The sequence below is a fragment of the Amblyomma mixtum genome, chromosome 2 (genome assembly GCF_055824585.1).
Source record: "Amblyomma mixtum isolate Tamu chromosome 2, ASM5582458v1, whole genome shotgun sequence".
NCBI classification, from domain to species: Eukaryota; Metazoa; Arthropoda; class Arachnida; order Ixodida; family Ixodidae; genus Amblyomma; species Amblyomma mixtum.
Window position 1 is genome coordinate 15,863,870 of NC_143013.1, and position 24,212 is coordinate 15,888,081.

Here is a 24,212-nt window from a genome sequence, read left to right on the forward strand (position 1 = left end):
TTTCTGAACCACTCCCTCTCGCGAGCCTCACAAACAGCATCTGCCGGCTCTTATCTGTCCCCTTTCTCAAAACCTGATTTCGCCTGATCGCACTCGCTGCCCGGGTGAGTGTTCGCTGGTGGCGTTGCATTCCTGCCACAGCCACACAGCCTGCCGGCCGCGCGTCCTGTCGTTCTTATGCCCGACGAGCGTCGCCGCTGTTCGCTGCAGAAGCATGAGTGTCTGGGCGTTGAAAACGGGTGAGTCCGTGTCGGCGTTGCAGTGTTTTCGTCCAATACAAGCTGACCTTGAGGTAATAGAGCAGGGGCGTCTTTGAAAGCAGCATCAGTGCGAATAGCATTTTTACAGGCGAGTGCAACGAGCAGGTCCTTGCGGCAGCTCGAACTCTCAAAGCCCTGGTCTGCGGATCAATGCCAGAAATTTTCAGTGACAGCTCTAAAGATGATGCGTTTAGGATGCTAACGAAGTGAAGCGAAGTTTGTAAAGATGTGTGACATATACAGTTGTTTCTCATTAAAGGTGCGACGGACGTCGGAGTAAGTCCTTGGCTAAAGCCATGCCCGTCGTATGCGCATCCGGCGTCTTTCTGCGCGCTTTTCCCTACGAAGCATGCAAATCCCACTCCAAATTCGCGACTTTGCACCGATACGGACTTCAGGAAGGTCGCCCATTCTTTTTTTCGTCTGCGATCGTCGCTCACTCGTTGCGGTGAGGACGGAACTTTTATGAATGCCATTTGTGTACAGCTATTCGTCCGAAAATCCGCTGACATGTACGCAGAATCCGTGATCATAAATGCTCACGCTTACTTATGAATGGACGAGTGAACGCGTACACGCAAGCGCGCACGAACAAGCGCAGATCTGAGTACTGCCACATATTGAACCGGCCTATGTCTGCACACATGGTCGTGCACTATCATTGGGAGAACGCCATACGAGCTACTGCGACGCGACGCACGCCAGCAGAGGTGTGCATTTGTTCGGTGCTTTCGCACTCCGTCATGGGAAACGATCTCGTAATCTGTCGCATTGATACGCTGGTAGCAAGCAAGTAAGCTGCTGCCAGCATTTGCAACGTCTGCGATTCTGCAGCGACCTCCGAAGCGCAACGGTATACGCAGTGGGGACCGAACGGTCAGCAGGTATTTCACGCAGCACAGTCCGGTCCTTAAACCTGGCGGAAAGTTATGCCACTCTTTCTTAAGCCGCAGATAGCGTCGATTTTCTGATATTTATGGCTCTGACCGACTGCCACGATTAAAGAAATATAGTTTGTCAAACTTGTTTTAGGGCTACGGTGGTACAGCGGTGACGTCCAGGCCAGGGCACCTGCCAAGACGAAAACATGCTCTGCCTCAATACACGAGGGAGGAGCAATGACAAACCGCCAGTGTCAATAGTCCAAAATGCTTTCGGTAGACTTGGAGCGTGAGCCATTTCCGTTCAAACAGCGACGGAATTTTTCGAGTTTAGAGTTATTTTCTGGAGAACGTAGCGACGAGGCAAGCGACACAGGCAGGACTGTTTCCTCGCTTTCACACTTAAGCTCGCGTAGATGGAGTTGAAACTCCCACGGGTTCGAGCTTAGCGCGAGCTGGTGGTGGTGGGAGACTCCCAAAGGCATTGCACCGCAAGCTGTGCCTTCTTGCTCTTGTACTTATGCTGGTGCTGGTATTGGTCGCCATTTAAAAGCGATACCTGTCTGCGGTTCCGCGTCAGGGTTTCAGGGCGTGTGCGGCCAAAAGAAAGCCTTGTGTCGCTGAAAAACTATTTGGGGTGCGCGAGACCGAGCTTTACTCATGCGAGGAACCGGCAATGCAGAGAAGATGCGAGAATTTAGAGGAATGAAAAAAGAAAAGAAGCATCAGCGGTGTCAGAAGAGTATCGAAGTGAGCGAACGAAATCTGTCGGAGTTGCACTGTACCTTAGCGACCGTAAGACATTGTGTCGCGGTTAAAAGCGCAAAAACTACACAGCATCCTCGAATAGAATCCTGAACAGCAGATACCGCTCACTTCGGGACTCTTTCTTGGGCGACTGGACAACGACTCCACAATTCACGCGGTCGCACCTCAGGCGATAGCGGAACCTCGGGTAGAAAATTTCCGCAACCCTTTTGGTTTGGTTTGGTTTCGTGGGGTTTAACGTCCCAAAGCGACTAAGGCTATGAGAGACGCCGTAGTGAAGGGCTCCGGAAATTTCGACCACCTGGGTTTCTTTAACGTGCACTGACATCGCACAGTACACGGGCCTCCAGAATTTCTCCTCCAAAGAAATTCTAGCCGCCGCGACCGGGATCGAACCCGCGTCTTTTCGGTCAGCAGCCGAGCACCATAGCCACTGAGCCACCGCGGCGGCTTCAACCCTTTTCCCCTAACGTTCACGATTTCTAACGCGATGTCGCAGCGTGTGCGTGCTCGTGTCGCAGAAAAGTCGTCGAGGGCTTCGATGTCCTTGACCATGAGCGAAAAAGCCACGGAGAATCACCAGAGAAGCGACCTAGTGGACAGCTGTGCCACCTGGGTCACGTGGACATTGTGGCGTCATCACAACCTGCCAGGTGGGCAGTGAGCAAACTGCCCACCGTGGGAGATGGCAGTTAAATTAATGATTGACCGCGATAGGTTGCTCGGGAAGAATGACCTGGGTCACCTGTGGCAGCATACCTGCGATTGTAGGGCAGTGGCGCATCGCTTAACCGCTGCACCACTGCGCTGGTAGTGGTATGAAGGCTCGCAGGGATCTGTGAATAAAAAGTCGAAAATGACCGATTCCGCATATACGGCATTACGACATTAAAGCTATCTCGTCATACCCTTAAGGCGCAGTCTAAGTGTCCTTTCAAAATTTCCTATCGCTGACATTAATCATCAAGTAATAGCGGCTGACTGATACGTGCGAGTAGGGTAAATGATGTTTGGAATGGAGCGTACAGAGCTTTGCTCAAGTGCTCGAAGCAGTCGCTTATCAGAGCTAGGGGCTCTCAAGGAACAAAGGAGTTATTTGCCAGGGGCGCTATGCCTGAAGGCCCGAGTTTGGCGCTCGCCCGAGTTTCATCCGAGTTTGCGATGACGGCAGTCAGTGAACGAAGACAGCGCGGAACGTGTGCAGAGAGCGGACAATAAAATGTAGAGATAAAGCCACGTAAAGGTGATACAAGCGCACCCTGCGCGCCTGTTTCACACTTCAAACACAATACACTGCGCAATACCAGGCCGCAGCGCTACCTGAAGTTATCAGCGCCATATCAGCAATCGCGAAATCGTGACTTCTCTGCTATCTATCTGCACACTCGCCGCCAGCTGTTTGACGCGCCTTTTCGGGCGCGTCAGAGGCGTGTCTTCTCTTTCAGGCTCTATATGTCTCTCCATTTCCGAAGACGAACAGTGCGCACTAGGTGCACTCTTGTATCAACCCTTTCTCTTCTTTCGAATACGTTAAAAGGCAACAGATAATAATATGAACATTTTGTTCATTTCCTAATGTATTTTAAAACCTGAATCCAATAAAGCGTTGTTGAAAAGCATATCTTTAGGAAATTAACAAAGATTTGACACTTTCTGCCGCTAGAGGCGATAGTGAGGCCATTGCTTGCAGCGTGGCTTGCATACGAACTAGAGCGGCAGCCCACCGTGTCGAAAACGAGAGAGCTCTGCGCTGACACGCCGCCGGTAGCGCTGCCTTCGACTGGAAAGACTGGGCAACTACTACACGCTGAATCTGTCTTATTTTTCGGCCATTGCGATAATATATTTTATTGTGTCGTATATCAAAATATAACAGTCATGCATCTTCTGGCTTGCATTATAAACAAAAGCAAAAAACTGAACTTCACTGCAACCCCGCGTCACTGCTGCTCTCTGCAGTGACCTCAGGTGGAGCTCTCCACTGCTACGGCCGCTGCCGCACCCCGCTATGGCCAACCATTGCTTTTAGTACGCTCTTGGCGAATCTCAGCGGTAGAAATTGGCCGTGCGAGCGGCTGTGATGCGGTGTGAGAAAAAAAAATGCTGTTTGGCTGTATTCAATGATTCATTACGTATGCCTGTTGTTTGTGACGCCTCTTTAGTGCACTGCGGATGCGAAGAGCGTGCTACCCAGCGACACAACTCATCCTATGTCATCCGACGCTGACTAAAAGCTGTGAAGGGGGTGGCGCGCGTATCTGCGTAGTATTTGATAACGTCGTGCACTTCAAGGTTTTGCGGACTGATTTGGTCACTAACGTCGATCGCCGTTGTATACCGCAGGGACATCGCATTAATATCATTCGGGCAGGTGAGGGATCCTGTTTGTAATAATGGAATCGGACTTATAACAGAGAAAGGTGTTACGGTTGTGAAGTATGCAGTGCTTGCGTGCTGGAAATTACAAACACTTTATTGCACTGGGTCTGGAGCAGCGATCGTTTGTCGATCCCAGATGTGTTTGACACATTGATGCTGAGCTTTATCACCGATGAAAGGACGGCCAAGCCAAACACCTGTGATGCGATGTTGTTGGAGTAGGACGTGCACCAAGCACCGGTTCGTCGTCGTGCTCCGTGTTTCACGCCTTGCAAGCAGGTGTGACGCGCCTTCAGCGTTGTGCTGTGTCTTACGTAGTTGCAACAGGCTATAGTGTTGTGCAATCTTGGTATGCGAGCGAAGAAATCGGCGGCTTTCGCCACGTTGCGGGTCCTTCGCAGAGGTGCTTAGATTAATCACTGATGACGTCCGTTTTGCCTGTTATATTTAGATGGTCAACATCATCGATGTCTGTCAGCAATCAGCACAGCCGCGCAGCATACCTGTATCCGGCAGGGATGTTGGGAGTGGCCCACCCATAGCGCGTACGCCTATAATTTATGTACGGCACGCCGGGGGCGTGACCAATGGTTTTGATTGACAGGTGAACTCGGAGCTAAACTCGTGAACAGTGAAGTGCCCCGAATTCATCTCGGGACAGTCATGGCGGCAGCAGCAGCAGCAGCCTGGGTAATCGCTTCCTCTGACGGCAAATGTCAGTACGGCCGGCTGGACCCGTTTACTGCCTTGGCCGACGACGAATTCCAGTGACATTTTCGCCTCTCCAAAAAATCGGTACGATGGTTGTGTAAATAGTTAGGCGACGACCCACGCCTGCGGAGAGTGCGCACCGGACTTCATTCGCTTTCGGTCGAAGAGCAAGTCCTCTGCGCCCTCCGGTTCTTCGCGACCGGGAGCTTCCAGGGGAGCGTCGGCGCACACCGCTTTATTGGACGCCAATAAAACACTGTGAGCCGCTGTGTGAGGGACGTCTCCGACGCGCTTATCGACGCGGCTGTGCAGAAGCGTTGGCTCGCTTTGCTCACGACTGCGGCCGAGCGTGCGTATGTTGAGGAGCGTTTCCTTCTGCGCGGCGGCATCACAGACGTCGTGGGATGCGTCCACGGGACCTACATTGGCGTAAAGGCCCCTTCGAAGTCCAGCCCTGACATGGTGAAGGCCAACTATTTCACGAGGAAGGCACATTATGCATTGAACATTGCAATCAGTAAAAAAATAATTGTTCTCGCCAAGCCCTTTGGGCTACTCTACAGCACAGTGCCAAAGTCGGTCCCAGACTCATTTGGCGAAGACTGGATCAGCCGCTAACCGGTTCCACAGAACAATTCATAACATGCCAGGTACCTTAAGAGAGGCCTACAAAAAAAAAAATGCCCAGGCTTAGCTTGGTTAAGCCAAGAATGCGTTGCATATTGCGCGGTCTTTTTTTTTTGAGGGCGAGGTATTGCTTGGCGGCACTCGATTTTCTCGGCAAGACGTGGATGGATGGATGGATGGATAGGAGCGCCCCCTTTGAAACGGGGTGGTGGCAATTGCCACCATGCTCAGCTTTTCTTTATTATTTTTTTTTGTTTACTGTGTTGGCAATTCTCATTAAGATTCTCCATCACCTTTGCCTACGGTTTCCTACTATTCTAACCTTATGCCACATCTCTGCTTTTCAGCCACCAATCCTCCAATCGCTTTTTGCTGACTTCCACTGCAGATTTATTTACATGACCATTGTTATCTTTAAACCCTAGGGCCTCAGAAAGAGTGACTGTGCCTGCATCGACATCCGGATGGATACCGTCACATTTGATTATGAGGTGTTCAATTGTTTCCACAGATCTACCACACACTGCACATGTGTCATCTTCTTCGTTAAATTTCTTTTTGTAGCTGCGCGTTCTAAGACACCCTGATCTAGCTTCAAAAAGTAGGGCACTGCCTCTTGAGTTATCATAGAAAAATTCTTTCCTGATCTGCCTTTTCCAGAATCGATATAGTTCTACACTATGCTTCTTTTCCATTGAATTCATCCAATTTTTAACTTCCGCGTTTTTAACCTGTCGTTTAATGCTCTTTCTTTCTCCGTCCTCATGACCGGCATACTTACTGGTTAGTTTTCTAGTTCTTTTCCGCCACTGTGAGTCAACGTTCTTTCTGTATAAATATTTAAATACCTTAGCTGCCCATCTGTTATCGTCCAATTTCCTCAGGCGTTCTTCATATAGTATTTTGCTCTTAGCTTCCCGTGCTTCGAACGATGCCCAGCCCATATCCCCTTGTACTGCCTCGTTTGTGGTTTTGCCGTGGGCACCTAGTGCTAATCTTCCAACAGCTCTCTGATTTACTTCTAATCTCGACTGAACTTCTGCCCTTAAGCACAGAACCGCATTGCCGAAAGTAAGTCCCGGCACCATTATTCCTTTCCAAATACCTCTTAGTACTTCATATTTGTTGTACCCCCATAATGCCCTATGTTTCATTATCCCGGCGTCTCTTCGTCCTTTTGCCCTAAGAGCCTGTTCGTGCTTTTCCGTGTATATCTGCCCTTCGTTTAGCCATATCCCGAGGTATTTGTATTCGGCCACTTTGGGTATTTCGTGTCCTTGTATTGTAAGCCCCTGATCAGTTGTATCGTTAAAAATCATCACACCTGATTTAGTTGCGCTAAAACTGAATCCTAGAGCGTCTCCTTCGTCTCCACAGCAATTAACCAAAGTTTGTAAATCTTCCTGGCTATCTGCTAACAGTACAATATCGTCCGCATACATTAAACCCGGGAGTCGCTGCTCAACTACATGGATGGATGGATGGATGGATAGGAGCGCCCCCTTTGAAACGGGGTGGATAGGAGCGCCCCTTTGAAACATTTCCGCCGGCGCAGCGCCCCTAGCGGGAGGAGCGGGAGTCAGGTGGTGGCTGCGGCCGCGCGCGACCACGCGAGTTGAGGCCCAGCTTTTCCTCCGGCTGTCGTGACGTCACGTCACGTGGTTGCGCTCAAGGTCAATGGTGGCTGCCCGGCCGCGCCCAAGGGCTGAACTGAGTGATTGCAATATGCAACGCATAAAAGTGGGCTCCTCGGCAACGGCGAAATCGAAAGTTGCAGATGGCCACTTGTTAATCGGGCCACTGCAGAGCACTCACCACTGTGCTAATTAATTAAATCCGACGAATGAATGTCATCTTTCGCACAAACCTCTCACTTGCATCTAAAAAGTATAGTCACAATGCTGCAGAATTGGGAAGATAACCGCCACTGCTGACCAAAAGCCGGTGCGATCTCATTGACAACGAATTTCGGACAGCTCACATTAACGCGGTATGCATGTAATGAGCAGATGCATGCAGTTCATTTCAGAACACGGCATAATATTCAAGCGATTCTGAAAAAAAACGAGTTTTCTCATTCAACTAACGCGAAATTCAACTTGCGATGAAAAAAAAATGTGCGAAAAAAAAAAAAGTGTCACCATGCGGGATTTGAACCCACGCGCTCCCATTGCCTGTCGACTCTCCGGAGCGACGCGTTAGACCACACGGCCCCAGAAGAGCGCGGAGTGATACACCTCTCTTTATTTTTTTTTGCGGACTACTTCCGTAGCCTTCACAACGTTGCACACATGGAGGAAGAAAAACTAGGAGGGAGCATGACGTCACAATCTTGAAGCCTAGTCATAAAAAATATAATGGAAAGAATCATGGGAAATAGGCCCTCACGTGACAAGGCAGCGGTAGCTCTTAGCCGGATTTCGGTTTCGGTTTCGCTCTCTCGCTCTACGAGCAACTGCGCGACCATCTGCTTGTGTTCATTGACGGCTCCGTGGTGAGCGCAAACTGCTCGCTCGCTGCAGCGGCCACCATCCCCGAGCGACGCGTGCGCTGACTGCGGCGCAGTGGAGACATTGGAGCACATGCTCCTTCGCTGTGCCGCTTCTGCAGCGCCGCGTCGCGAGATGCTCGCGGCCTGCAGGGCGCTGGGAATCATCCCGGACAGTCTCGAAGCGCTCCTGTGGCCGCGCGGCAATGCGCGCACCCGTGACATAACAATGGTGAGCCTCTGTGCGTTCATGAGCAGGCGGATTTGACTTCCCGCTTGCTCTTCGTCAGATAGTGCACGCGTGACACGAACACTCCGTGGGTGCTACCTCGGACGGTATACGCGGCCGGGCGCCCCACCTCGGCCGCTAGTGCAGTGTGCCGCGCGCGCGATTAGTCCGAGACAGGACGCTGCGTGCGCGCGGCTACGTAGTATACATACAGTTTACTTTTTTTTTGTAAGTGATTGTGCACAGCGGCCGGGAGACCCCGCGCAGGAGCAGACGTAAAGCCTCCGGCACTCTCTCTCGACAGCGAGAGAGAGAAATACTTCACTGCTGCATTTCACGTCGGAATCGCGTATGTGCGCGAGCGTACTCGGCGCGACTTGTGCCTCGAGAATAGCGGAGAACGGCGGGCCCATGGGCGGGCCGAAGTCCGCCTGCCCGAGAAATAGAATCTTTCGCAGTGCGCCGGAGCGCTCGTTAAACACGTCCGTGCGCCGTGGGCGCTCTGGAAGCCACTGCGCCCTTCTCGTTTTCTTCGCCTACTCTCGAGTTCTCCGCTTATAGCATGCGCTGAAATAAACGCTCCGTATGTGTTTATAACGACGAAAGGAATTCCTCTCTATTCTCTTTATGAACCACAGCTGAACAGTGACGAGGTCGCGGCCGCACCCTTTGATGAAAAGTTTACCTGCAGTTTTCTACAGTGCACCCAAAAACTCGAGAGTGTAATCAACAGAGGTGTTGAGACGCGGAGCCTTCAGACAACCTCGAGCTCGGTACGCATTCCGCCAAAGCTGCAACACAGGCGCTGCGCTTCTGCGCTACATCGGAGCACGGGCGTTCACTAAAAAGCACCGCTGGTTGGCAGTCTGGTAACTGCGGAGGGCCTATTTCCCAAGAGTCAGTGCGCAAAAGGGCCCTCGGCAGCGGCGTCAGAGGAGGATGGCTTGCAGAGGCTGAGCGCACTCTCTCCTAGTTTTTTTTCCTCCATGGTTGCACATGTACCTCGTCGCCATTGGCGGTAAGCTGATGACGGGCGTTGGTAGCGTTCCCTCGCGGTACAAAGAAAAATTTAATAATGCATAAATCACTCCAAAGCGCTTTAAATCCAAATCTTGCACACTATAAAATGCTTATAAAGGTGTATTAAGTGCATTATAAAATTCAACAAACCTCGTTTGTCTAATTGCACACGCAGTGCACTTGGTGGAGCGACACACAAATGAAAAGTGCACCGGCGGTTGGCTCACGTGACCCGTTCTTTGTAGACCGCCCAAGAAGCCGATGAGGTGGCGCCGATGTGATGATAAAGCACGGAATATATCCAGATAACCCAATGAAGTTTGAGGCGTGACGAGGGTGGGATTTTGTCCTGCTACCATTAGTTCACTCATCTGAGGGCGTCGCCAGAGCTCGGGAAGATTCCGAGTTTCAGCAAACTCGGGCCTTCCAGCATAGCGCCCCAGCTCTGGAACTGCCTATGTGAATATCGGCCTCATGTGGACACGAGAGTCTCGCCCTTTTTAGCAACTGGTGAACTGGAGCTGTGAACGCTGCTGAGAACACCTAGATCACTGCATGCAGCGGCGCGAATCAAAGTTAACTAAGACGGTTTACACAAATAATTATTTTAAACAGAGCAAAACGAGCTGGTGTGCATGGTACTGTGTCTTCAGGATGTCGATTTCTTCGCTGCCGATGTTTTGACTGAGTCTTTCATGCACGAATGCATTTGACGTATTCGCTGCCCTTAACGTCTGTCACGTCAGTGGGTTTCTGACCGAGCAAAAAAAAAAAAAATTATCCAGGTGCGCATGAAAGTAGACAGAAAGCAGTGCAGTCCACATGCACATGGGAGGAAAATAAGGTGAAGATGATGATCGTAATGAAGATGACCATAAGAGAATGCACGGTGGAGAACCTATTTTAACTGTCCTCAGTTAGACGAATGTTTAGCGGGATTCACAGAGTGAATACTCATTAGCATCCGCCTATACGCAGCCATCCGGCTATAGGCTATGCATTTTTATTAGAATTTTTGGTAAAGTGACTCCCCAGACAGGCGATGGTCCCCGAGCCCCGACCCAGAACGAAGTTTATGTGAAAGCTGTACAATTTACCTTGGCGAGGATGCGTTGGCGAGGATGCTGATGCGCAATTACTTTGCTAACATTTCTCTCGGTTAAGCGCGAGTGGCACTTGGGAGATGTCTACGCTATTAACTGAGCGTAAATGATGATTCTATTTTAACATTTTCGGATTACCCACGTCCTCGGCAGCCATAGACCAGGAAATTTTGTCGACCACGACAATTTCAAGTCTCGCTTACGAAGCTGCGCTGCGTGTTCGGCCCCTGAACTTCTACCTATACCGGTCCAGTTTGGCCCTTCCACGTCTATGCCCATTTTTTGCGAGCCAGTATAAACAGATAATTCTTGGCCCTCGGTCGCTTCTCCTCTTTTAGAAGAAGAATAATGAGCAGGCCTTTTCTTCGGCTTGGCCTTGGCTGGAACAGTTTTATCTTGCTATTATTTGACGCCACTGTGCTTGGGCACAGCCATGGGATTGTTTGGTCCGCCTTTCAAAATTCCCAGCCGGGATCTCATCGGCACCCAAGATAAAACATACATTATTAATCTTTGTGTTTTTATTGGATCCAGCCAACTCCCTCCTTTCTCCCTAATTTTAATCGGCCCACTTAACTACGTTCAACCACGCGTGTTAAAGTATGCCTTTTACAGCGCCAGCTACTAAATGCAGGTTCCCGGCCTAAACGTAGTAGCAGTTGTGACCATCCAGCGTCAGTGCATCTGAGCGCGACCATCAAGGAGGAGCACATCAGACCTCCTGGTTTGGTTTGGTTTGTTGGGGTTTAACGTCCCGAAGCAACTCAGGCTATGCGGGACGCCGTAGTGAAGGGCTCCGGAAATTTCGACCACCTGGGGTTCTTTAACGTGCACTGACATCGCACAGTACACGGGCCTCTAGAATTTCTCCTCCAAAGAAATTCAACCGCCGCGGCCGGGATCGAACCCGCGTCTTTCGGGTCAGCAGCCGAGCGCCCTAACCACTGAGCCAACGCAGCGGTCAGAGCTCCTGGATTGTACCAGTTGGTGGCGGCGGGGATGAAAGCTTTTGGTGGTAGAGGTAAAAGTTATTCATTAAAGAAGGAAACAATATAAATTTATTGAGAGAGGAACTCCGCTTCAGAAACTGGCCAGTCCCAGTCGTCACGTTCCGGGTGCTTAGGGATGACACCACCATTTGGAAGCGACTAATAAAAGCTTCGCCTTATGTATCCATTATCTTCTGAAGAGCGCTTCTTTGTTCTATTCTTTACCTTCTCAATTTATCCCTCGCCCCGCCGCGGTGGCTCAGTGGTTACGGTGCTCGGCTGCTGACCCGAAAGACGCGGGTTCGATCCCGGCTGCGGCGGCCGAATTTCGATGAAGGCGAAATTCTAGAGGCCCGTGTGCTGTGCGATGTCAGTGCACGTTAAAGAACCCCAGGTGGTCGAAATTTCCGGAGCCCTTCACTACGGCGTCCCTCATAGCCTTAGTTGCTTCGGGACGTTAAACCCCCCTAAACCAAACCAATTTATCCCTCGGGCTATTATAGCTATCCATTTTTGTTACTGCATTTTTTTCACTGATTTTGTTGCTTCTCAACAATCTCGAAGTTTGCAACTCGAATACAGTTTGCAGTATTGACCACGGGTGTCGCTGCAATCTACGACCACCCGAATTTTGGCCAACTCGGACCGCCGTTTTTGGTACATCGGCCCTAAACCCTTACCTTTTCCAACCTCATACATCTCCATGGCCTCCATCTAACCCGATATCCTAACACATGTGCTTGGTGCGGAGATACATTCACACTGACTCACATCACCTGGGCATGCACACATAAACGTCAATATTTAAAACCTCCCAACTTGGCCTTGTAGCAGTGGAGGGCACAGCTGATCAACGTCTCCTTGGACGCCCAAGAGGCGCTCATCGCCATCGTCAAAGAGTCAGACCGGGACACTGGGGTCTTGGACTAAGGACCCCGCCCACCCATCTCAAACCTGGAATTTCTTTGGAGGAGAAATTCTAGAGGCCCGTGTACTGTGCGATGTCAGTGCACGTTAAAGAACCCCAGGTGGTCGAAATTTCCGGAGCCCTTCACTACGGCGTCTCTCATAGCCTCAGTCGCTTTGGGACGTTAAACCCCATAAACCAACCAACCATCTCAAACCAGCCTCTCCTTTTTTGACGCCATGGACATTCATTCATACCATTCCACGCAGAATGTCCACACCGCCCTCGCCAACAACCTATACCCCACCCCACTACCTCCTTAGGGGAAGGGGGTCTGTCCAGCTCTAGCCTGAGTGATTAGCAATGGCTGATCGTGAGGGGCCTCAGTATAGGATCGAAGTCGTGAACTGATCATCCCGTACACGAGGACGGGTCCCGCAGTGGCACTTCTTTAAAATAAGTGTTTTCTATCACCTATGGGAAGTGTCGAAAATGGTGCTATTAAATAGTTCTGAGTGCGCATAGCCCGTTCCTCACGTCTTGTGCTAACCATCCCGAAACAGCACCTGCATTACCGCGGGTGTAAATGCCACTGAGTTTTTGTTTTCTCAAAACGATATCATGACGTTTCTCATACCACACTACTGCTTCGGCGTGTTAACACTCACTAACCATTCACCGCTATTGTGCACTGCATCCCACAAAAGCGTAGCACTGACTCGGAACAGGAGCGCAGTAATGTCTCTTAAAGCAGCTGGAATAGAAATATCGCCGTTATTATGCAAAAGCTGTTTAGTTGCGTGAGTATAGTCATACTGCCTTGATTGGCTGTTCGTCAAAGATTGATCAAGGGATAGTTTGCTAGCTGGTGCATGGTTCTTAAAACCTTAAATGTCGCGAATTAAGAAGACACGTGCAAAAGACAAGACCACAACCGCTCCACACACACACACACACACACACACACACACACACACACACACACACACACACACACACACACACACACACACACACACACACACACACACACACACACACACACACACACACACACACACACACACACACACACACACACACACACACACACACACACACACACACACACACACACACACACACACACACACACACACACACACACACACACACACACACACACACACACACACACACACACACACACACACACACACACACACACACACACACACACACACACACACACACACACACACACACACACACACACACACACACACACACACACACACACACACACACACACACACACACACACACACACACACACACACACACACACACACACACACACACACACACACACACACACACACACACACACACACACACACACACACACACACACACACACACACACACACACACACACACACACACACACACACACACACACACACACACACACACACACACACACACACACACACACACACACACACACACACACACACACACACACACACACACACACACACACACACACACACACACACACACACACACACACACACACACACACACACACACACACACACACACACACACACACACACACACACACACACACACACACACACACACACACACACACACACACACACACACACACACACACACACACACACACACACACACACACACACACACACACACACACACACACACACACACACACACACACACACACACACACACACACACACACACACACACACACACACACACACACACACACACACACACACACACACACACACACACACACACACACACACACACACACACACACACACACACACACACACACACACACACACACACACACACACACACACACACACACACACACACACACACACACACACACACACACACACACACACACACACACACACACACACACACACACACACACACACACACACACACACACACACACACACACACACACACACACACACACACACACACACACACACACACACACACACACACACACACACACACACACACACACACACACACACACACACACACACACACACACACACACACACACACACACACACACACACACACACACACACACACACACACACACACACACACACACACACACACACACACACACACACACACACACACACACACACACACACACACACACACACACACACACACACACACACACACACACACACACACACACACACACACACACACACACACACACACACACACACACACACACACACACACACACACACACACACACACACACACACACACACACACACACACACACACACACACACACACACACACACACACACACACACACAAACACAAAGCAGGGACAACGATTCTTTGTTAAGTCGACACCGAATGGCCAGCCGGAGAGTAGTGCGAGCTTGTGGGCATTTGAACGACACCCAAACATTCCAGCTCGCCTACTGCGCATTTAAAAGCATGTCCTGATAAATGCCCTATTTGCATCAGAACAAAGCCTATTGTGTTCGCTCGTAGAGATAACGTCTTCTGGGAATGAATTACGCATGCAGCTTCTTTAGAAAGGGCCTTTTCCCTTCGCTCATGAAAGCGTGGTTGTGTCGCCGAAAGATTGCGTGCTGACTAACAACATACCCTTTCGTGGAGGCCATCTGGGAGGTTATCAGATACAATAACGCTATACGGCGTTTTATCAGAGAAAATCGAAGTGTTCCGCCGCAGTTCGGCACTCACTCTCTGGGCGTCTTACTTATATTGATATGCAAAGTGATCGACGTTGAGTCTGAGTCTTACGAGCTCGCATTGTGCCGAGATGAGCTCCTGGGCCCTTGCGACTGGTGAGTAGCCCTTGGTAGCAGTTACAAGAGCAGGACATGAAAGCAAGAGGAAATGTTTTTAATGGTGAAGAAATTTAGACGGTTTCGCGTTAATCCTAACGTGGCGATTATTATTTACTCTTCCGCTGTACCCATTTGGGCTACTTCGTTTCTTTGTCTTAGTAAGTGCTGTGCAGCTTTACCAAAGTAACTTTAAAAAAAATTGTTGCTTCAACTGCTGGCTCATTTGCTGGCATCGGCGGTAGCCCGGCTCTTGGGGGTTTCGGGGATCCCTCATTCTCGGCAGAGACGATTCAGAGACTGCGTTACGTGCGGTCGGACCAGGGAGGCAGCGTTGTCAATCTTACTACGAGACAAAAGTTATCTCATTATGCAAGACCCATGCTCAGTTTCACTGCAAACGAGCCAGGGGCCCAGGCCGGAAAACTTTTAACAGTCGCTACGATAAAGATGCACAGAACGGTACATGTGCTTGTTGAAGGTCACACTATTTTTAGGCAAAATTATAGATGCTGTTAGGTAAATATATGAAGAGCGCTGTCGATGAAGAAACGTTGGGTTTTATGATGTATAGTTATGAGACACATTGGACTTGTCTTTTAGGAAAACCGACGGGGTTAACTCGAAGGCTATCGGGCACCCGCTGTTCTGAGGATGCATCAGATTTGCGCGCCTGGTAGAGATGTGTCGGAAGTATCGCGCACTTTCAGAAATACTGCAAATGCACCTGCTTTATTAACTTCACCTAGCCCAACGTGACCAACCTTAATCAAGTGCGACACGAGTGTGAACCGGATAAGTTTGATAGCTCCTTTACGAAAATCGGTTCCAGCATCGCAGGCGTATATGTAATGGGTGAATTCATGTTATGCATAGCAGACCGCGTCTTATTTGTTTAAGATCTGTCCGTAAAATGAGGATGTGATTTCTTTTCTTTCACGCACAGGCTCCGAGTTCCCTCCGCTCGTGCCAGGAAAGCTTCGCCTGTACAGCATGCGATTCTGTCCCTATGCGCAACGGGCTCTGCTAATTCTGCGTGCGAAGTCCATTGAGTGAGTATCAACGATTACAGTTGTAACTGAGCGGGCCCTCGTTCCGCCAGTACCGCTGCGCTAAACACCGTGGAATTTTAAGTTCTCTCACGAGTTGTGTGTTAATACGACGCTGACAGAGGCACTACGGAAAATTTCGAGTGTCAGAAGAGTGAAGAAATGGGAAATGTGTTTACTGTTACGTTTTAAAGTGCTCGGAATGGTACGCTGTGCACTTCGTTGAACTATTTTTGAGAACAAGCTTTCAGCTCCTCTGTACAAGCGCTGCAACTCACTTCCGCAGGAGTCAGTTGCTGCAGGCTTAGGCACCTGATTAGGCGGTGGAATTTGTCTACTGCAGGAACCAGAATAATCAAACCATGGGCGAAACCGGGAATGTAAAATGGCAGAGACGTGAGGTTTATTTCAATGAACTTCAGAAAATAAATGATGCTGGCTGTATACACTCACATTGTCATGGTACAAAAAGTATACCCGCAGTTCTGTCCTTGCCCGCCTTTCTTGCAGCTTAACGAAAACTATTGGCATGCATGCTGCTGACATACCAGTGGGAAATAAAAACCATTTCTTAATCCAGGGCAACAGTCGCAACATGACCACTTTTTTCAACTTAAGCCGATGCCATTTCCGAGCAAACGCTGGTAAATAAAATTAATAAAACCTGGTTCCATAACCTGTAACGATGTCAGAAAAGCGTCTAGACTTGACTCCGTCGAATCAGACGGAGCATTTTAGCACCACACTACACGGCTGCACTCTGAAGCGCTCAATAATAATAACTCAGATAATAATAACTGAGGAAGGCGTGCTAAACCTACTTCTGCAGGTTGACACGAAAAAATCATCCGGCCCAGATAGTATCCCAAATCTGTCTTTGAACCGATATGCGCAGCAGATATCCCCTTTCCCGCATACTATATTCATCGAGTTACTGAAAACTGCCACGCTCCCTGCTGACTGGCTTCGCGCGAAAATAACACCCATTCGTAAACACGGAAACAAATTAGTAGTTGACAACTACAGACCAATATCGCTTACAAGTGGTTGTTGCAAGCTTATGGAGCACATTATTAACAAAGCAATTATGAGTTACTTGGAAGAAAACAACTTATTGAATCTGACACAACACGGTTTCCGAAAAGGGCTGTCCACAGTCACGCAATTATTAGAAATAACGCATGACTTCACGAGAGCAATCAATTCCCGAGAACAAGTTGACAGCATTTTTATTGATTTTTCTAAGGCTTATGACCGTGTTGTGCACTGTAAATTAATTCAGAAACTAAAGCTCATTGGCATTAATTCGGAAGTAATAGCATGGATAGAAGCTTATCTGTCAAATCGCACCCAATATGTAGTTATAAATAATAATGAATCGGAGAACCTCGAAGTAGTTTCAGGTGTACCGCAGGGATCCGTCCTGGGACCTTTATTATTCCTTATATATATTAATGATGTTAGCTCTTGTATTGTCGATGGGGTGAACATCAGACTTTTTGGTGACGACTGTGTGATTTACACAGTCGTGCGGCGAATCAAGGATCAATGGAAACTCAATATGTCATTAAATAACATTGCTCTCTGGTGCGAAACGTGGGGCATGAAAATAAACGCAGAAAAAACTAAGTATTTAAGTGTAAGTCATAAAAAATCGTTGTTAAGGTTTTGCTACACATTAGGGGGGTCCGTTCTCAGCCAAACAGACACTGTTAAGTATTTAGGGGTAACACTTATACGCATAATGAAATGGGATGTACATGTTAACAACAACCGTGCAAAAGCGTTTAAAACACTATGATTTTTACGAAGAAAATTAGGCAAGGGTCCTCCTGAAGTAAAACTTAAAGCCTACAAAACTCTAGTCCGACCAATTCTGGAGTATGGTAGCATAGTCTGGAACCCGCATCAACAGTACCTGATAGACTGCTTGGAAAGGGTGCAAAATAAAGCACTACGATTTATCTACACGAAATACTCCCGGTTTGAAAGCGTCAGTGCTCTTAGAACACAAGCAGGCATTCCCACACTTGCGAGCAGGCGTCGCGTTGCCGCCATGAAGTTTCTTTTCATGCTTTACCATGGGTCGCTCCGTATCAATAAAGATCAGTATCTGCAGTCACCACACCGTCACACTAAAGGAAAAAATCATGATAAGCACATCCGGCCATACGTCACACGGTGCAATACTTTAAGTTTTCTTTTTTTCCGTCGTCCGTAGAGATTTGGAATTCTTTGCCACGGGATGTTGTTGACGACGATTCTGTGTCTAGCTTTGTCAATAAGGTAGAATCTTTGTTTCACTCAGTGCCATAACGCGGAAGCTTTTTTTTTTCTTTTTCCTGCTCTTTTCTACCGTTTGATTTTGGTTGGAATGATGTTCTGTTCCAGATAATAAGTTCTAGTGTTAATATATTTTACAAAGTGTTGTACATTGTGGAATACCTTTGTAACCCACTGCCTGTATAGGCCTGTCAAAGGCTTACAGTATTGCTAAATAAATAAATAAATAAATAAAAATGCGTTTCAGAGCTGTTTGATCCCGATTATAAACCCCACAAAATGACCCCGCAAAAACGCTCTTTTTCCGTGTGCATTGCACAGAGCGATCAAGCACCAAGCAGAAGATCACAAACGTTGTCCGGCCTAGACGAATGATAATGCGTGCAAGTTGAAATTAGTATAGATCGATAAAAACAGGGGCTCACTGTCAACCGTGTTTCTGCAAGTGAACCAGTGAATCTTGGCACATGAGAACTTTCACAGCGGCCCTTACCCACATATAACGCATAGTTTCATACTCTTTATATTCTGAGCATCAAGCATGGTGCAAGCGGTGTACGGGCGATATGTAATCTACTCGGTGTCTTATGCTCTGATCTTTTCTTTTACTGTCGTAGAAAAGAGGAATGGTGCTGTTGCCGTCCTTAGATAGCGTTAGCCTCACTGCCCTTATTTTTAACACACCCTATTTTTCATCGTTAATCATCTTCAATGCTGACCTCATCTTATGCGCCGCTTTCCACCTGTCAGTCACGAAGTCGTCAACATAAACCTGGTAGACAAACCAGGGTGGAGTAAAGACGTGCTGCCAGCAGGAACCGTACCCGTGCTTGCCCAAGACGACAAGCTCATCAGCGGCTCCATGGCCATAGCCGAATACCTGGAGGAGGCCTACCCGGACACGAAACCGCTGTGGCACAAAGACCCGTACTTGAAGGCGCTGGACAGGAGCTTTCTGGACGCCGCCTTGTCTGTGAGAGCGAAGCCCTATTCTGAGCAGCGCCGCTATTAGTATGTCAGATATTCGCTATACAAGTAAGCAGGTGGTATCGTTATCGGTAATTTTTTGTCGTTCTGTTTTGTTTGTTATCCTTATCTCTTTGGAATCTGTGTTGTTAGAGGGCGGCTTACCAATTAGGCAACCAGCGGGTGTTCAGCAAATACTAATGAGCGCACTATTAAAGGTTGTAAACTGTTCGTTAGTAAAGAAAGAATAAAAGATGAACCGGAGACTCTGCATCGCTTTTATCTCGAGGTAAACTGGCTGATGCTTAAATGCGTAAGTGCCTCTTGATCGGTCTGCTGATAAAGTGCCGCTCTTCAAAGCAAGATAGCAACTATTCACCCAGAAGACAATCAGAAAATAGTGTGAAAATAGCACCACTGCAACGATTTGAATTTCGTTCACGCGGACGTTCGCAGCAACGAAAAAGTAGAAATTGTTTACATACTTTGACAGTGCTGCGGGGAGATAACAAAGATATGAAATCACGAGGGTTTAAAACCTAACCTTTCTCCTTCAATGTGTCTACCGTTTTGCATGCAGCTGAAGTTAACGAACATTCGTCGTGCAATGCTAACAAATGCAATGTAACAGTGGCAAACACGTTCGATTCTAACGTGCAGGCTATCGACCGGGTCGTCTGTGTGCTAAAGGGAATAGGATCCAGAGAAGAAAACTGGGCCGCCTTCCTGGAAAAGATAGCGGTGTTTGAGAAAGAGCTGCTCAAGAGGAAGACCAATTTCTTCTTCGGTACGTAATTGCCATCGCTTAGATTTATGCTTTTCATCATGGTGAGAGAGAAAATGCCATTAATTACGGCGAAATCTGATGGCCTATTCAATACCACTCATCGCTCGGCTCTAAAGAAATGCCGGAGTCAGAGCGGCAAGAGGGGGCATTCATGGCAACTGGCGGGAGCTACAGACGATGTTGGATTTGAGGACGTTACCTGCAGCGATTGTACTAACGCGACAGCGTAAAAGGCCCCGTGTCTCAGAAAAGCCGGTGTCGTCGTCGGCGGCGTCGGCCATGGGCGAGAAATTTCTGAAGCATTAATAATTAGAATCGAGTAAGAAATTGGTCGAGTTGGGGAATCGAAACAGGGCCACCGGAATGCGAGACGAGCACGCTCACCACTCCGCCATACCAGCTCGATAGGCCCATGGTGAGTTGTGAAGGAAGCGTGAATTTTTCTCGCTGAATCCACAGCGACCATTAATTTCCTTCACCGGTGATGGTGGAGGTAGTTCAGGTTGTGACGGAATACACAGAAACATTCTCTTAGCGCGCACCGGAACCAACGAACGGGAGGAAGGATGCGAAATGATGAGTGAACAAAATGCAGGTGGAGTTGTTCTCGGCAGTGTACATGCCACGAGATTTCTTCTGTGTGGCTGGCTTTACACTGCCAACAGTATAAATCACTGAAATTGGATTGAAACTATTACGCTCACCTGCCAGAGCTTAGAAGTAGCCAGGGGTAGCTAAGGGTGTTATAATTGGCTCACTACACAGCCTAGTAGTAAACTCGGTGTCCTGTATGTTGTTGACAAAAGGCGATTTTCTGGGGCCAAGGGAAGTGCTCCAACCCATATTGGCTGCTAAGAAGTTCTTCCTGAGTGAGAGTGCTGTGCAGAGTTTACTCAGAGGACTTTTAGTTATCCTTCTGCGCCGCACTACTGAAAACGTATTATTTTTTATAAATGCAGACTACAACGCGAAGGGAACAACGCATAACATGGAAGGTTGTTGAAAGAATAATGAAGTCTATGGCGGCCATAGACGACCAGGCACTAGGCATGTAAGAGTAAGTAGGAAGCTAGTGATCTCTGCCAGGGCGAGGTGCCGAAACTGCAGTGAGAGAACGATTAGTATGTCTTTCTCTAGACAGGTATGGGTGTGCATTAACATGAAGGAGAACAAAAACTCGCCTGAACAATCTAAAATCTATAAATTTCGCATTAAAAATCCCATTCGCGCTGATTTTGTCAGCGAAGAAAGTGTAGGAAATGCAGTGTGCATATAGAACCTCCATCTTCGATAGTTTTCCTTAAGTCCCCATCTGTAACGTCCGAAACCTGAGGTAATTAAAGGCAGGAAAGGAGGCAGCTAGTCTATTTCAGCGCAGCGGCATACTGAACGCTTGAAAACCGAATAGGGCAACATGCATATACTTAAAAAACGTAAATGCTCTGGAATATCGCTTACTAGGAGGTCATCCTGGCTGAAAAGCGGGTGGCTGAGGCTATTGCTTACATGACGTACCTCGTTACATCAAGAAAAACTTTTTAGGAAAACATAAGAAACTGCCAAAATTCTAAATTTTTCTCAAAAGCTTGTTTTAAGAAATTGCACAAGACCAGGGCATAAAAAAAGAATAGTTGATTTTGATGGTTTTGTTAATATCTCGGATACCACCCCATAGTTATTTGAAAATTATCACAATTTCTTTGTTGCTAATGATGCCCTTTTCTTTCGTTCAGTGTTGTAAGCAATCTTCATTCTCATCATCAGCATCATCATGAGCCTGACTACGCCCACTGCAGGACAAAGGCCTCTCCCTTATCTCTACAATTAACTCCGTCCTGTGCCAGCCGTGGCCGCCCTACCCCCGCATGCTTCTTAATTTCATCCGCCCGCCTAACTTTCTGCCACCCCCTGCTATGCTTGCCTTCTCTTGGAATCCACTCCGTTACCCTTAAGGACAAGCGGTTATCTTGCCTTCGCATTACATGCCCTGCCCAAGCCCATTTCTTCCTCTTAATTTCGACTAGGATGTCATTAACTCACGTTTGTTCACTCACCCACTCCACCCGCTTCCGATCTCTTAACGTTACACCTATCACTCTATCACTTTCCTTTCTATAGCTCGCTGCGCTTTCCTTAATTTAAGTTCAACCCTTTTCGTTAGCCCTCATGTTTCTGCCCCTTAGGTGAGTACCGGTAAGATACAGCTGTTGTTTTCTTTTCTCTTGGGGGATATTGGAAAATTGCCATTCATGATTTGAGAGAACCGGCCAAATGCGCTCCACCCTATTCTTATTATTCGAGTTATTTCGCTCTCGTGATTCGGATTTTTGGTCAGTATACCAGCCCTAAGTTGGCGTATTCCCTTACCACTCCCAGCACCTCGCTACCAATTGTAAATTGCTGCTCCATTCCGAGACTGTTGAACATTTATTTAGGTTAATTTTCATTTGTAATTTTTTCCTCTCTCTTATCTCGCCTGCGCTCTTATATGACATTGGGAAGGAACTTAGGATGGCCCAAACAAGACTCTCCTTTCTCCCCGTCTGCCTGGAGCGTTCAGGAAACTTTTGAGCTGCAGTTTTAATTTTTTTTCTTCTACAGCGAGTCGATATTGAAATGGCTTTTGGCCACAGCCTTCGATACAAGCCTCGAGGCGACATGACCATTATTTATTTCTTTTAATTTGAACATCATGATACATCCATGTCACGGTACCTTATGCAGTCGCAGTAAGCCGTAATAAATATTTGCTCTCATTCACTGGCAGGTACTGGTTATTCATGTAATTCGGGATCTGAGAACTTTCGAAAATCAACCTTCTGTGGCCATGGGCACAATGGGGATTGGTGTAAATGGCTTCATGAGTCGGGGCCGATAGCTGTTGCCAAATCCCACGAGTACAAGACGATGGCTCCTCGGAGAATGGCTGTTAAAATTATTATTGTTTCAGTAAAAATGAGACCACCTTTATTTCTTTTTTGTTAGAAACCGCAACCTCTCAGTTTCTGTTTATTTTTTACAGGACAGCAACCTGGTTTTGTCGACTACGTCATGTGGCCAACTTTTATCCTCGCACGGGGTGTCACTGCCGTCCACAAGGATCTGGAGATGCCGGCAGCCGAGATTTTTCCTCGCTTCTCGAGCTGGTCTCAACACATGAGAGAGGACCGCTTCGTGAGAGCAGTCGTGGATGAGGACCACACTGCCCTCTTCGTGCAATCATGTGCGGCGGGCTCGAGGGATTTCGACGCAGGCCTGCACTGACAAGCGAAACAACCAATACGCTGTGACAGGTGTATAGACCCGTTTTTATGAGTAAATGTTTTACAGCAATAAAATTTATCGTTCCTTTCTAGGAATAACAAAACGCTGGATTTTATCGTCCTACAAAGGAAGCCATAAACACCTCCTGGGCATCCAAAGGATACAGGGTACTGGACACGTGGTATGTCAAGAGGATATCCACATTTATCCAGCCGGCAGTGTATGAACATGGAATAGGCCACCGAAAGGCCGCAAGAGGCAATAATATGAAACGTACCAAGGGCTTTGTTCGTGGCCGTTTGTTCCCTGGAATAGGCGTCCAGTTTATGCCAGAAGATGTTCGTAGGCTGTCTTAAAAGTGACACTTGTGACAGGAATCTGCATTCTTTAGCTCCACCCTGAAATTTGTGGCAATGGAAAGAGTTATGCTGCGGACAATCTCGTTGTGCTAAATCTGTGCTGAGTAATGGCACAAAATAACTCCAGCACGCAGGAAAGTAGTGACAAGTGACACAAGATGGTGTGCGAAGAAGGCGCTAACTGCAAGCAAGCGAACGCCGGAGGTAAAGTCTCTGAATGCCATGTTTCTAAGCAAACATATAGTGTG

General features: G+C 48.1%; 1 protein-coding gene across 1 annotated transcript; it reads left to right on the forward strand.

Annotated features, from left to right (window-relative positions):
• Window positions 1–95: 95 nt before the first annotated feature.
• LOC149358525 (glutathione S-transferase omega-1-like) lies at window positions 96–23,708 on the forward strand. The gene is made up of 5 exons (XM_089568845.1): window positions 96–239; window positions 16,203–16,308; window positions 19,339–19,561; window positions 20,215–20,341; window positions 23,364–23,708. The coding sequence occupies exons 1-5, from the start codon at window positions 215–217 to the stop codon at window positions 23,603–23,605; spliced, it is 723 nt and encodes a 240-aa protein (XP_089424971.1). The 5' UTR covers window positions 96–214; the 3' UTR covers window positions 23,606–23,708.
• The last annotated feature ends 504 nt before the right edge of the window (window positions 23,709–24,212 follow it).

What these genes read in the sequence shown, in the direction of transcription:
- LOC149358525 (XM_089568845.1), top strand. Translation starts at nt 215, where the DNA reads ATGAGTGTCTGGGCGTTGAAAACGG. An exon ending in CTGCGTGCGAAGTCCATTGA is followed by an intron (nt 16,309 to 19,338) that starts GTGAGTATCAAC and finishes TCCACCTGTCAG; the next exon opens with TCACGAAGTCGTCAACATAA. An exon ending in GAAGACCAATTTCTTCTTCG is followed by an intron (nt 20,342 to 23,363) that starts GTACGTAATTGC and finishes TATTTTTTACAG; the next exon opens with GACAGCAACCTGGTTTTGTC.